The sequence below is a fragment of the Bombyx mandarina genome, chromosome 15 (genome assembly GCF_030267445.1).
Source record: "Bombyx mandarina strain Sakado chromosome 15, ASM3026744v2".
Classification (NCBI taxonomy): domain Eukaryota; kingdom Metazoa; phylum Arthropoda; class Insecta; order Lepidoptera; family Bombycidae; genus Bombyx; species Bombyx mandarina.
Window position 1 is genome coordinate 11976909 of NC_143221.1, and position 13490 is coordinate 11990398.

General features: G+C 41.6%; 2 protein-coding genes across 2 annotated transcripts; both read left to right on the top strand.

The window, feature by feature from the left end:
- The first annotated feature begins 236 nt into the window (after positions 1–236).
- Positions 237–2746, top strand: LOC149501499 (esterase FE4-like). The gene is made up of 3 exons (XM_089732838.1): positions 237–342; positions 551–1547; positions 2490–2746. Exons 1-3 carry the CDS (start codon positions 237–239, stop codon positions 2674–2676), a joined length of 1290 nt encoding a protein of 429 aa, XP_089588964.1. The 3' UTR covers positions 2677–2746.
- Positions 2747–6130: 3384 nt separating this feature from the next.
- LOC149501500 (uncharacterized) lies at positions 6131–12616 on the top strand. Its single transcript, XM_089733313.1, has 3 exons — positions 6131–6503; positions 9623–10899; positions 11766–12616. Exons 1-3 carry the CDS (start codon positions 6318–6320, stop codon positions 11968–11970), a joined length of 1668 nt encoding a protein of 555 aa, XP_089589439.1. The 5' UTR covers positions 6131–6317; the 3' UTR covers positions 11971–12616.
- The last annotated feature ends 874 nt before the right edge of the window (positions 12617–13490 follow it).

Genomic DNA, 13490 nt, shown 5'->3' on the forward strand with positions numbered 1-13490 from the left:
CTGTTTAAAAAAAAAACAATGAAAAATACAATACGTTATTTGCGTTACTTCAAACCTGTTATCTAATATTGATAAAAAAACATTAGCTGATCATATGAATTGTCTTAACACTCGATTCAACATAAGGAGCACGAGTCAAAGATTTCTGTACTTATGAACAGGGGGCTATCTAAATAGATAACGTGAAGTATGTAAGCTGCGGTTTGCTGAGTTATTTTCATTGCTGAAGACACATTATGTTGATAAAGACGTTCCTTGTGATCGCGTCTGTGGTCCATGTTCTGGGACATCACGATGGGGACTTGTCGAGAATAGTCCAAACAGACCAGGGCCCCGTGAGAGGTTACAAGGACGACACAGGAGATATTTTTGTTTTCTACAATATACCCTACGCGACCACCCCTACCGGAGTAGACCGATACAAGGTTTTTGTTGTATTTATTAATATTTATTACAGTTTTTATATAAAATATTTTATACAATAAGCTATCTCCAAAAAAACTTATCCAAACGAAGAATTTAATCGTCGTTACATTTAATTACCGTTTAGGGATTCACGGTTTTTTGTGTCTTGGTACAGAAGACGCACCAGGTAACGCAGGCATTAAGGATCAAGTGGCACTCTTGCGTTGGGTGAACAGAAACATCGCCAGCTTCGGCGGTAATCCTAATGATGTTACTATAGCGGGCTGCAGTGCCGGTTCGTCTTCCGTAGATCTGTTGATGCTATCAGATACCACGAGGGGATTATTCAATAAGGTTATCGCAGGTAGTGGTGCCAGCTTAAGTGGTTTTAGCGTGCAAATAGACCCTCTGGGATCTGCTCAAGAGCAAGGTTTAGTGTTAAACTTCACAAACGTGGAAGACATAGCTGCTCTTGGAGAATCTTATAAAAATATCCCAATTGAAAAGTTACTATTAACAAATTTTAGAAACAGAAAACATTCTGGAGTCGAATTCGCTCCTTGTGTAGAACGAGACATAGGACAAGAAATGTTTCTCAAGGAGGCGCCAATCGACATTTTGAAAAAAGGCGATTATCCGAAAATGCCAATTATTTATGGCTTTACGAGTATGGAAGGTTTGATAAGACTACCGTTCTTTGAGGAATGGAAAGATGAAATGAACGAAAAGTTTTCGAACTTTTTATCAATCGATCTACAATTTGATAATGAACAGGAAAGAGAGGAAATTGCAGCTAAAATAAAACAATTCTATTTCGGCGACGCTGAAGTTTCAGGCGATACAATTTTGAATTTTATCAACTATTTCACAGATGTCATGTTCTCTTACTCGATGCTCTGGTCGGTTCAGCTACATACAAGAAATGGTAACGACCAGGTGTACCTGTACGAATATTCATATGTCGACGATGATGTAACTATAATTCCGTACACCAATGTTCGTGGCACTGAGCATTGCGCTCAAAATAATGCATTGCTTGATGGAAGAAGTTCAACTCTTTCAGATGAGACTAACATTTCAGATGGCTTCAGAGCTATTAAGAAAATAATGAGAGAGATGTGGTCTAACTTTATAACTACTAGGTAAGTTACCTTCAAACTCTATATTACAATATAAATTTGACAAATATGTAGAGGCTTAGCTTAAAATTTATTTCATTAAAGGTTTTGTGTGAAAATAAAGTGTAATAATAAGCATGCTATATGAAATATCTGTAAAATTTACACTAAAAGCAGTGTTTGAGCTTGCTTATTGCCACTTCACAGCTACATCTTATTTTTTGTGTGCGCTGAGCTAACAAAAACTGTACTCTCGGATATAATTTATGACCTCATCCACGTTTTGGCACAATACCTAAATATTGTAAATGGCGTAAACGTATCAATATTTCTTTAGTTCGGGCAGACATTGCCGAAACGCCGTCCCACACGTTAATGCAGTGGCCTGGCATACACGAATGTCACTAAAAGTAAATTGACACTGCCGCCCTTAGTATCCAAGTGTTCTGATCCACACCAAGATATAATTCTGAAAGGATAAGAGAAACTCGTTTCGCCACAAACGCTATAAATACACATGACATGTCGTCTTTTCGCATTAAGAGTGTACAATTTCCAAAAATATTCGAAATTGAGTTAATATTCGAAAACATTTGGTATCACTAGTATTTTTCTCACAAATACTGTCAAAAGGGCGTACTTAGTTTAGTTTTAGTTTTTTTTTTTTTAGTTTACCTATATTTTGACAACTATTAACAAAATTAATAGATAATTTTATCTTACTTTAAAAGACAAATAATGTAATTGGTAAAAACTAAAAAATAAATTATGAGATATATAGAATATCAAAGATGATTAATATTAAAAATATCATATGTTAAACCTTTAAAACACGCTCCTGTAAAATTTAGTAAGTTTTGACATTATACAGTTTTAATGCGAGAAAACGATCTATGAAAATATTTAATTAAATAGCCTATTGACAAATAAATAGGTTTTAAGGTTAACTATTATATTTGTTTTTAGGCAACCAGTTCCAGCAAATTCATCACTGCCCTCCTGGCCGCCAGCAAACGAGTACAAGACTCTGCACATGTCTTTTGGTTCCAACGTAGAACTGAAAGGAGTATTGCTCGAACAACGATTTCGCTTCTGGGATGAAATATACGATAAGCACTATCGTACTCCCAAATCTCCCGCAATTCCTAATTAAATTTTAGGAAAACACATATAAATCGAAATGTATGTAATGTACGTCATTTTAAATAAAACACAAGACTGACCGTATCGTAATTTTATTTTATTTTAAGAAAGGTTAATGATAGTTACATGGAAATGTCACAAATGGTTAATAAGATGATAACGATTAAGTCAATTTCCAATTGGCCATTAGCAACAGTTGGGCAGGAGATCATGATTTATCTGAAAAGTAAATACCGAGTTCACAGGTAAAATCTATTAGTGTATATCATCTTTCTATCATTTTCGACGATAAAATTACACATTAAATCCCTGGGGGTAGGATTTACTAACAGCTACCCGAACGCCTCCAAAGGAGACCTAACAACCCAAGAGCAGCTGCTTCGCGAATGAATCTACTACCGGATCGGAATCGCGACCCGCTGAGAAGATACGGCGAGAAACTCATCGGATATCTATTTATGTTATTATACCGATCATAGGCAGTAAAAGCTATCATGCTAATGCAACATAGAATATGACATAATATCTGAAAGTGTTGAGTGGCATTATCGTTCTCTTATCTACATTTATGTGTGTTACATATTTGCACGTGAGCAGGTGTGCCACAGTTTTCATAGAACAGTATCATATATTGGGTTGTTCCGAAAGTAATTTCGCTTTTTTTGTGGATATGAACCCATACATCGAGCTTCAAGGATAATCCCAGGCCTTTCAAGTGGTCATAAACTGTTGAATTTGATAAATTTAACCTCAATCCGATCTCACGTGTTGTTATCCGCCGGTTCGCATCAACTAATGTCTTTATCGCGCCTTAAAAATTATATGGCTAAAATATGACGTTGGGTGCAAAAAAATACAATTAAATCCTCTGTCGGGAAAAATCGAAATAGGTAACTTTCCGAACAACTTATTATTTCTATAGATATTTGTATCACCTTTATTTGTTCCGTATGTCTCGAACGTTTTAAAACAAAGAGTATTTACATTCTGTCGTGTTTGTTCAACTTTAATAATTCATCATCCTCAAACAGTCTGTTGGCAAAATTAGATTCGGAAATATGCAAAAATATAATTGACGAAATGTTGACCTTTTTTTTTCCTACCTAAGCTGGTAGCCTTGAGAGGCTATTCCAGCGTAACCTTAACTAGTAGGTGAGCTCACGGGGCTCAAACCTGACGACGTTGCTAACACGAACCCTAGCAAGAGCCGTGCTTCGTAGAATCTACCACCGGATCGGAAACGCGACCCACTTGGAAGATCCAGCAAGAAACTCAGTGGGCTGTGTCTGAGGGTTAATTTACTCGTCGAGCCCTTCGTCGCAAGCGACGGGTTCGACGAGAACGGTGACCGGTGCTTGAAGTACCTAAAAGCACCGTTAGTGGATCGGGAGGATCCGAAATTACGTGTTTTGGGCGACGTCGACTGCTTTCCATTCTTTCCGCAAGATCGGGAATGTAGTTACCGGCGGCCACGATGAGAGGGTTCTCGTGTCGTGTGGCGCATCGACGCCGACTGTAAATACTTACTGATGGACTCTAAGTCCAGGTCGTCATGGAGGTCGACGTTCCTGACGAACCACGGGGCTCCGACGGCTATCCTGCAAAAACGGGATTGAATGATTTGGAATGATTTTAAGTGAGTGCGGGCCGCGTGAGCGAACACTACACTTTCGTAGGTCATGACGGGGCGTATGCAAGTTTTGTAGAGTGTCACCTTATTTCTAAGGGACATTTTACTTCGCCTGCATATCATCGGGTAGAGACGTCTTAGTATGAAGGCGGCACGGTCGCGTACCGTCTTTATATGGGGGCGGAATGTCATCCTTCTGTTGAGGGTGACGCCTAAATATTTGACCTTCGGGGCCCACGGTATGGGCTGGTCGTACATTGTGATTGGGCGAATGGCGGAGGCGGAGGTGTCGACGCGCCTAGTCGGGAGAGGGATGCTCAACGTGGTGTTCGGAGGGCGACCCCTTTTTAAGAGCACCGCTGTGCTTTTCGTGAGGTTGATGTCGATGCGCCACTTCCAGAACCACTATCCCATGGTGGTAGCTGCGGTCTGAAGTCGCCGATGAAGCAACGCCTTCTTCCGCCTAGTAGATGGCCGTCTCATCGGCGAAGAGCGCCAGATGGGTCTCCGGAGACCGGGGTATATCATTGATATACAAACTGAACAGTAACGAGGAGAGGGCGGAGCCTTGCGGGACTCCGGCTGTGACGTGACGGGGGCGGGAGCGCGTTCCCTCGACTCGATATCGGAACGAACGGTTCGACAAGTAGTCTCGTATGATGAGCACGAGTCTGTCTGGCACTCCCATGTTGTACAGTTTGTATATCAAACCTTGAAATGCGTCCACATGTAATAACGTCAATTTTAGGTCTAGGAACTAGTTAGGAACATTTATGGTGTAATTTTAACTATTCGCAGAGATATATTGTGAAATAAATTGAATTTAAATTTAAATGGTTACATACATACCTACCTAAGTAACTTTAAGAATTAACCTCCAGAAAATTATTAATTTTTATAAATGTAGAGAACAAATTATCCATTTTATTGTTTGATTAATGCAGTAAGTACAATTATTTGATCAAAATAAATATGTATTACCAATTTCAATGGAGCGTTGGTAGGTATTTTAACAACCAAGGTCAAGGTTAATACATAATGCTACAGTACAGAGACAATAAGTACAATAAGAGTGCAATTACAAGCCAATTTTTTTACTTGGTGTTATTTATTGTGTATATTTTCTTTTTTAGCTTGTAATGTGTATTGTGTGCATAGTAAATATATCGGAGATGGTCATTAGTTTGGTAGTTGTACGAAACGCAGCACGATTCCCGAGAGATGGTATCATCGGAGGTCGGCTAACTTCGTGCTATAGAGCCTAGCCGATAGTGGCGCATAGACGCCATCACACTTACCAACTGGGCCCTGAAACTACGATACTTAAGACAAATATTTTTTTTGTATGGAAACTATCGACATCTTGTAGCGGAAGCCCCTAAGCTTATATGTTGTTAAAGTTAAGACATTTAATTATTGTGTAACTAAACACGATAGGCAGCGGCTTGGCTCTTCCCCTGGCATTGCTGACGTTCATGAGCGACGGTAACCACTCACCATCAGGTGGGCCGTATGCTCGTCGTCTGCCTATAGGACAACAAAAAAAAAACACAAAAAAAAAAAAATTATCAAAAGCCTTTAATTGTTATAGACAAATTGAATCAATTTGTAGTTTCTGAAAATTTACATAATTCTTCATTAAAATAAAATATAGGATATGTTACTGCCATCTACAGGAGCAATGAGAAACTAATCGAAGCGAAAAGAGACTAATGATATATTTGTAGCCAAATCTTACTCATAAAAAATATTTTTGAATTTTAATAAGTAGCAACTTGGGAAAAACGAAAAGCAGAAACTTTTTAGAACTAGAGCAATCAAAATTGAACATTAGTTACAGACATTAATTTATTTAATGGACATCACAAAATGCTTGTTTAATATCTACCAAGATATAATTTATCTATTATTATTTATCATGCTATTACCCAGAGATGATAACAATTATCATTGTAAGTTAGTAGTCCGGTTGCTCAAATGTAAAACACGATAGGTTCAGCATTGCACATAAGTTCGTTGCGATGTGGTGGAGCACGTGTTTAAGTTTATGTGCTATTTTGGCTAGCGTAAGGCCAGATAGTACCGATTCAAGAGAAGTCAAAATATCTCAAGGAACCGTGAAGGGGTATAGGGATCCCGAAGGTGATCTGTTTGCTTTTTATAATATACCCTATGCTACGGGTCCAAGCGGAACGGCGCGATTCAAGGTGAGGTTAATAATTTGAAAACTCTTTTTTTTTAACCTATGCTGATAGCCTTGAGAGGCTATTTCAGCTTTGCCCTAACGTGTGTAGGTGAGCTCACGGGGCTCAAACCGGAGTGTTGCTAACACTGACCCTATCAAGAGCAGTGCTTCGCAGAATCTACCACCGGATCGGAAACGCGACCTACTGAGAAGATCCATCGAGAAACTCAGTGGGCTGTGTCTATGGGTTAATTCGCTCGTCGAGCCCTTCGTCGCAAGCGGCGGGTTCGACGAGGACGGTGACCGGTGCTTGTGGTGCCTTAAAGCACCGTTAATGAATCAGGAGGGTCCGTAATGACGTGCTTTGGGCGACGTCAACGGTTTACCATTCGAAACTCTTTATTGTCAGCTTGTGTACTGGTTGCAAAGTGAATAAAGGACTAAAATGAGAATAGAATTAATTTACTATATTTCGCAAATGGTAGTTAACGTTTGCTTGATACTAACTAATATTATAGATAGCTAAGATTTGAATAGTGTTTGATTGGAAATATTTTATGTAAAATGTATGTCAATTAATGTTTTTTTTTAAACAAAAACGCCTAGCAAATTGGTAATAGCAATTATCTAATTTAAACTTAGTAGGTTGTAAATTAAGATGTAAGTTTCAAAAAAAAAGAGGTACCTTCAGAACACCCGGTTTTAATGGAGTTTGATCTTTCTATAGTTTTTTATGTTTGTATTAAGTAATGATTTCAAAAAAATCAATATTAATTAATGAAACGAATCAAATATGAAAGAAAGCAAAAACAGTTTACTGCAAAATTTGTGGCATATTTGTAAAAAAAATTTTAAAAAATTTGACAAATAGCTCAATTGATAGAAAAGATTCAGTTTCCTAAGTGATCCTAAGGGAAGCGCCTCAAAAATCCCTGCAAAAATACGTCGGTTTTTGGTGTCGTTTTGCATTATTACTTTTTTCGGTCTCAAACAAAAGGTGTGATAAGGAACTCCGTTCCAAAAAATATTAGTTTTTTCTCCTACCTACGCCGAAAGTTCGGTTTTCGTCCCGCTATACAGGGAAGAAAGTCTAACTTTTCCTCCCTGGGTACTGACAAGTACGCATGCGCGTTAATGTTCACGTCTGCTCTCACGCACCTAAAATTCTCCGCCATTGTTGTGCCCGGGTAATTTGCAATATTGTGTTTAGTGTAAAAGTGAAATAAACAAAAGGCAATAAAATTGAATAGCGAAGCATTAAACAAAGATGAGTTCATCAGACAGTTCTTATTCAATTAGTAGTAGTTTATTTAAAAATTAAAAAACAGTGCGTGGGGTCTCCGACCCCCCACACCCCGCCAGGGCTTCGCCCCTGGACCCCACCGGGGCTTCGCCCCTGGACTCCGGCTCGGCACTCCACGGGTTTTTTTTTTTTTGTCAGGAGGAAATCGCCGGACTTCCGCCCTCCACTGGGGATGGAGGGCGGGGCATGTCAGAGTCGAACTGACTAAAACCTCCTGTCGCTCAACAACCAACGTTCAAACCTCGCATGAGACAGAACTCATGAAGAGGCAGAGGGGGGAAAGTGAAGCGTTTAGTGCGGAGCACATCTCTCCCATCACCCTCCCCCTCGGGACGCCGGACCGGCGGTCGTCGGCGCCACGACCACCAGCCCTCTCGGTCGGCAGGCTATCCGAAGCCCGCCTAGATGGCGCCGGTTAGAGTGAGCTATCCTACGGAATACCCCGCTGGACCAGAACCAGCGTGAGTCGAGGATAGCCGGCCTTCCATCACCCGGATGCTCTTGCGTAAAACGCGTGCAGAGCAGCTTGCACGTCGTCTTCTTAGGCCCCCCTCGCCGGTCCCCAGACCGACATGTGAGGGGGACCCGAAACACTTAGAGGGCCAGGGCTTGGGCGAGATCCGCCTCCCTGGCCCCCGCTTGACGGCGGCGGGATTGTGCGTCTCTCACGCGCCCCGCCGCCTCCTTCTGCGAGATGGTGCACTCGCAGAAGTCGAGCATCGCCTTCCACGACTCGTCGTCGCCGAGCATCGATGCCACAACACTCGGCAACGACAAGTCGTTTCCTATTTTTGCGACGAGGACACGGCGCCACCCCTCCCATGCGGGGCAGGCAGCAAGCGTGTGCTCCGCCGTGTCCAAGTCGCAACCACAATGGTGGCACTCTTCCGTCGGCTCGGCTCCGATCCGATGCAGGAACTCACCGAAGCAACCATGCCCAGTGAGCACCTGCGTGAGCCGGAAAGTGAGGCGTCCTCTGTCACGATTCACCCAATCCACAAGGACCGGGCGAATCGCCTCGACGGTCCTACGACCGGCCGAAGGATCAGCCAGCCGTCTGGACCATGACTACAGCACGGACCGCCGAGATTGGGCCCTCCGCGCTCTGACCACACTGGGGCTGGGACGCGCCACGCCCCGGGCACGAAGGTCAGCCCGCCACTGATAGTCAGCAGCGAGCGCCTCCGCTTCCAGAATCCAAGGCGGCGTCCCAGCCAGTACACACGCCGCCTCAAAGGAGATGGTGCGATAACCACGGATGACCCTGACCGCGATGGTGCGTTGCGGCCGTTGCAGCAGCTTCGCCACCCCCGCGGCCAGGGACTGGCCCACACACAGGTGCCCCGTATAGGGCTATTGATCGCACCACCCCCGTATAGAGACGGCGCGTCACCTGGTCAGGCCCCCCGACGTTGGGCAGAAGCCGGCTTAACGCGCCGGCCACCCCCAACAAACGAGGGACCAGGTTCTGAAAGTGAGCATGGAAGGTCCAACGACTGTCCAGAATGAGGCCGAGGTACTTCAACTGCACCCCGACCCCGATACGGACGCCTCCAACCACGATATGGGCATCGACAGGTGGCACTCTCCGGGGCCTGTGGAACCACATGGCCTCGGATTTACTGAGCGCCACGTCGAGGCCCAATCTCCTGATTTTGCCGACGACAGCCACTCCACGGGTGCTAAGTTTTTTACAATGTCGAACTTTCGGCCTGGTAGGAGAAAAAATAGTATATGCACCGCAGGAAAAAAGTAGGACATCTCATCCCGCGGGAGAAAATGTCCAACTTTTCTTCCTTGTTGCACAATGTATTATTAACAAACTATTTCTTTCTCAGGCGCCGCTTCCACCACCGGTGTGGCTGAATACTTTCGAAGCAGTAGATAAAGGCGTCATTTGCCCACAGACGCCCCTTGGACCAGTACATAGCAATTTAACGCAACAAGAAAATTGCCTTATTGTAAATGTGTTCGTACCGGACACGGAGGAAAAGAACTTGCCTGTAGTGGTCGCCGTTCACGGAGGAGCTTTTCAAATAGGATACGGCAATTGGGTCGAACTTAAAGAGCTTATGAGGATTAATAAAGTAATAGTTGTTGACTTTAATTATCGTCTCGGCGTACACGGGTTTTTGTGCCTGGGCACTGAAGACGCTCCAGGCAACGCTGGCTTGAAAGATCAAGTGGCATTATTGCGCTGGGTCAACAGAAATATTGGCAGCTTCGGTGGAAACCCAGATGACGTTACACTGATAGGATACAGCGCAGGATCTGCAGCAGTGGATTTGTTGTTGCTCTCAAAATCGGTACGAGGTCTGTTTCACAAGATCATTCTTGAGAGTGGATCGAATTTAGCACCGTTCGCGGTCCAATTAGATCCATTACAAAATGCTAAATATTACGCTAAACAACTGAAATTTGAAAGGTTTGATGACATATACGCTTTAGAAGAGTTTTACAAAACAGCATCGTACCAACAATTATCTTCCGATGCATTTATAGATAGACCTGACTCAACGTTTATGTTTGTACCTTGCGTCGAACGTGATGTCGGAGAGGAAATAATACTTGATGATGCTCCAATTAACCTTCTACAAAATAAGCAGTACCCAAAAGTACCTATGCTAATTGGCTTTGCCAACATGGAAGGCCTCATGCGTATAGATCTCTTTGACGAGTGGAAGACAAAAATGAATAAACGATTTTCGGATTTCCTTCCTGCTGATTTGCACTTCAAAAACGAAAGCCACAAGAAGGAAGCAGCGAAAATTATCAAAAAATTATATTTTGGTGATCGTCCAGTGAACACTGATGGCGTTTTGAATTATGTGAACTATTTTAGTGATGTTATATTCATGACACCAGCACTTAGATCTATTAGATTACTAACAGAGGCTGGTCACGATCAAGTATATTTGTATGAATATTCTTTTGTTGATGAAAATGTTCCGGTGGTGCCGCATACGGATGTCCGCGGAGCAAATCACTGTGCACAAACAATGGCAGTAGTGGATGGACCTGCTATAACGGCTAGAGAAGATGTAGTGGATACTGAAGAATATAGAGAAATGAGAAAGACAATGAGAACGTTGTGGAATAATTTCATAACAACAGGGTGAGTTCGATTTATTAGAGCATTATAATGTGTAGAGCTTGTGAAACGATCGTAGACAGACTCCGTTTGAAAATGATTATCCCGATTAAGACAAATGGTTGTGGTAAAATCTTTTTAATTTATTCAGAAATAGTAACGTTCAAACCGGATGAATAGTAATGCATGTCGACCATACTCATTGAATTTAAAAAATAAATTAAAATAAAACCACAATCTCCATTAATTTGAATGAAATAATTCTAACTAATTAGCATATTTGTTTTGACTAGAGGCCCCGCAGTAGTCGAAATTCGACTATAATTAATTGGAATTGTAAGTTTGTACACTATTATGATTGTATTTTATACTTCTATAATCACAAATTTCGCCAAAACTACACTATACAAAATAATAATAACTGTGAACTTATAGATATATTACATTTCGATTTAATTTACATCGTAAATTAAATTAATAACATTTTAATTTATATTTATTTCATCACGAGATCAAAATGTCAAACTGTATTTTAATCATAATGTGTATTCATCAAAACAAATATTAATACGTGAAGCAAAAACTTTTTATCCCTTTTTACGAAAATTGCGCGGACGGAGGAGTATGAAATTTTCCACACTTATAGAGAATATAGAGAAGAAGTGCACAATGCTAATATTTTTTTTAAATAATACATAAAAGATACATTAAATCAATAAAGAAAACATTACACACACTACATACCATGTATTTGACACACACACGCATGCATGCTATTTATTGTCAAGCTTTTGTTCTTGACGTCTGTTGTCAAATTGAGAATAGATTAAATATTGTTTGTCTATAATCTAATGCGTTCCATAATTCATAATAAAAATTGCATGTTCCAGCAAACCAGTTCCGGAAGGCTCATCTTTACCGAAATGGCCATCTATTAATAAGGATCTTTCACCATATATGTCTCTGGGAAACAAAATAGAACTAAAGGATACCTTGGCAGAAGAGAGAGTGAAGTTTTGGGATGGCATCTACGAGAAATACTACCGTATACCCCTACCACCGTCTCCACTTCCACCAAAACACACAGAATTATAAGCGGCTTTATTTAAAAATGTTTAGAAAATAGTGTTCCGTTTTATTAACGTGATCAAATTCGCGTAACTGTTACAAACATGCTCAATCAATTGTAGTTGGGAGTATACTCCCAATTATATTTATTTAAACAGACTAGGTGCGAGGGACAGACTTCTAGAACTTCACCAGTGATTTAATTAACATCAGGTTGCTCATTAACTCATTCTGCCCTATTTATAAAATTTGTGTTGACTTATAGTTTATAATTTACTGTATTCTGTTTTGTTATTTGTTTATGATTATTATTGTTACCAATTACTTACTTGTATAATGATGATACAAATATAAGTATTGTTATTTAATGTTGTTGAAAACCGCCGACCTTCTATTGAAATTATAAGTGATTTCATTCGGAACTGATTCGTCTATTCGGTTATTTCGTGTTCCGTTTTTTGCTATGTTTAGAGTTGGTAAATAATCTCATTACGAATAGTTTAGAATTGGTTCCTTCGAGACGGCCGTCTGGTGTAGTGGTAAGTGACATGGTCACTACACAAGGGGGTCGCGGGTTCGAATCCCGCCAAGGGAAGATATTTGTATGATAAATATAAATGTCTTTTCCAGGGTTTTGGATGTATATTAAATACGTGTATGTGTATAATAAAAATCTTATATTTATTTCCGTTATCTGGTACCTGTAACACAAGTTCTTTCGACTTGCCCTCCGACCGCGTCCGAAAATCTCGCTTTAGCGATCGACTTCTTTCAGTCGATCAACTTTGAGCGCGTTAACGCTTTGGGCGACGCCATTCGCGCTGCCTCCACTGCACAACACTTTATCGCCGTTGTGCAGGAATACGCCGACGTATACGCGTCATTAAATACGTACGTCCTCCCCTCACTCCGCCGGTAATCAATGGCGTATATAAGTAGAATAAAGCCCCTATCCGTAACGATAGGATTTTTTAACGCTTACGGTCTCGCAAATCAACGTGATCAGGTTTCTGAATTTTTGCGTGACCATCAAATTGATATCTTTTTAGTGCAGGAGACCCTACTTAAGCCCGCGCGCCGTGACCCTAAAATCGCGAACTATAACATGGTCAGGAACGACAGGCTCTCTGCCCGTGGTGGTGGTACCGTCATTTACTATAGAAGAGCCCTGCATTGCGTCCCGCTCGATCCTCCCGCGCTCGCTAATATCGAAGCATCAGTGTGCCGAATCTCACTGACGGGACACGCGCCGATCGTTATCGCGTCCGTTTATCTTCCACCGGATAAGATCGTTCTAAGCAGTGATATCGAGGCGCTGCTCGGTATGGGGAGCTCTGTCATTCTGGCGGGCGACCTAAATTGTAAACACATCAGGTGGAACTCACACACCACAACCCCGAATGGCAGGCGGCTTGACGCGTTAGTCGATAATCTCGCCTTCGATATCGTCGCTCCGCTAACCCCGACTCACTACCCGCTAAATATCGCGCATCGCCCGGATATACTCGACATAGCGTTATTAAAAAACGTAACTCTGCGCTTACACT

Excerpts from the sequence above, each read along its gene's own strand:
- LOC149501500 (XM_089733313.1), top strand. The coding sequence starts at position 6,318 with ATGTGGTGGAGCACGTGTTTAAGTTTATGTGCTATTTTGGCTAGCGTA. Across the intron at positions 6,504-9,622 it reads GCGGAACGGCGCGATTCAAG|GCGCCGCTTCCACCACCGGT; the intron begins GTGAGGTTAATA and ends TTTCTTTCTCAG. Across the intron at positions 10,900-11,765 it reads AATAATTTCATAACAACAGG|CAAACCAGTTCCGGAAGGCT; the intron begins GTGAGTTCGATT and ends TGCATGTTCCAG.
- LOC149501499 (XM_089732838.1), top strand. The coding sequence starts at position 237 with ATGTTGATAAAGACGTTCCTTGTGATCGCGTCTGTGGTCCATGTTCTG. Across the intron at positions 343-550 it reads AGACCAGGGCCCCGTGAGAG|GGATTCACGGTTTTTTGTGT; the intron begins GTTACAAGGACG and ends ATTACCGTTTAG. Across the intron at positions 1,548-2,489 it reads TCTAACTTTATAACTACTAG|GCAACCAGTTCCAGCAAATT; the intron begins GTAAGTTACCTT and ends ATTTGTTTTTAG.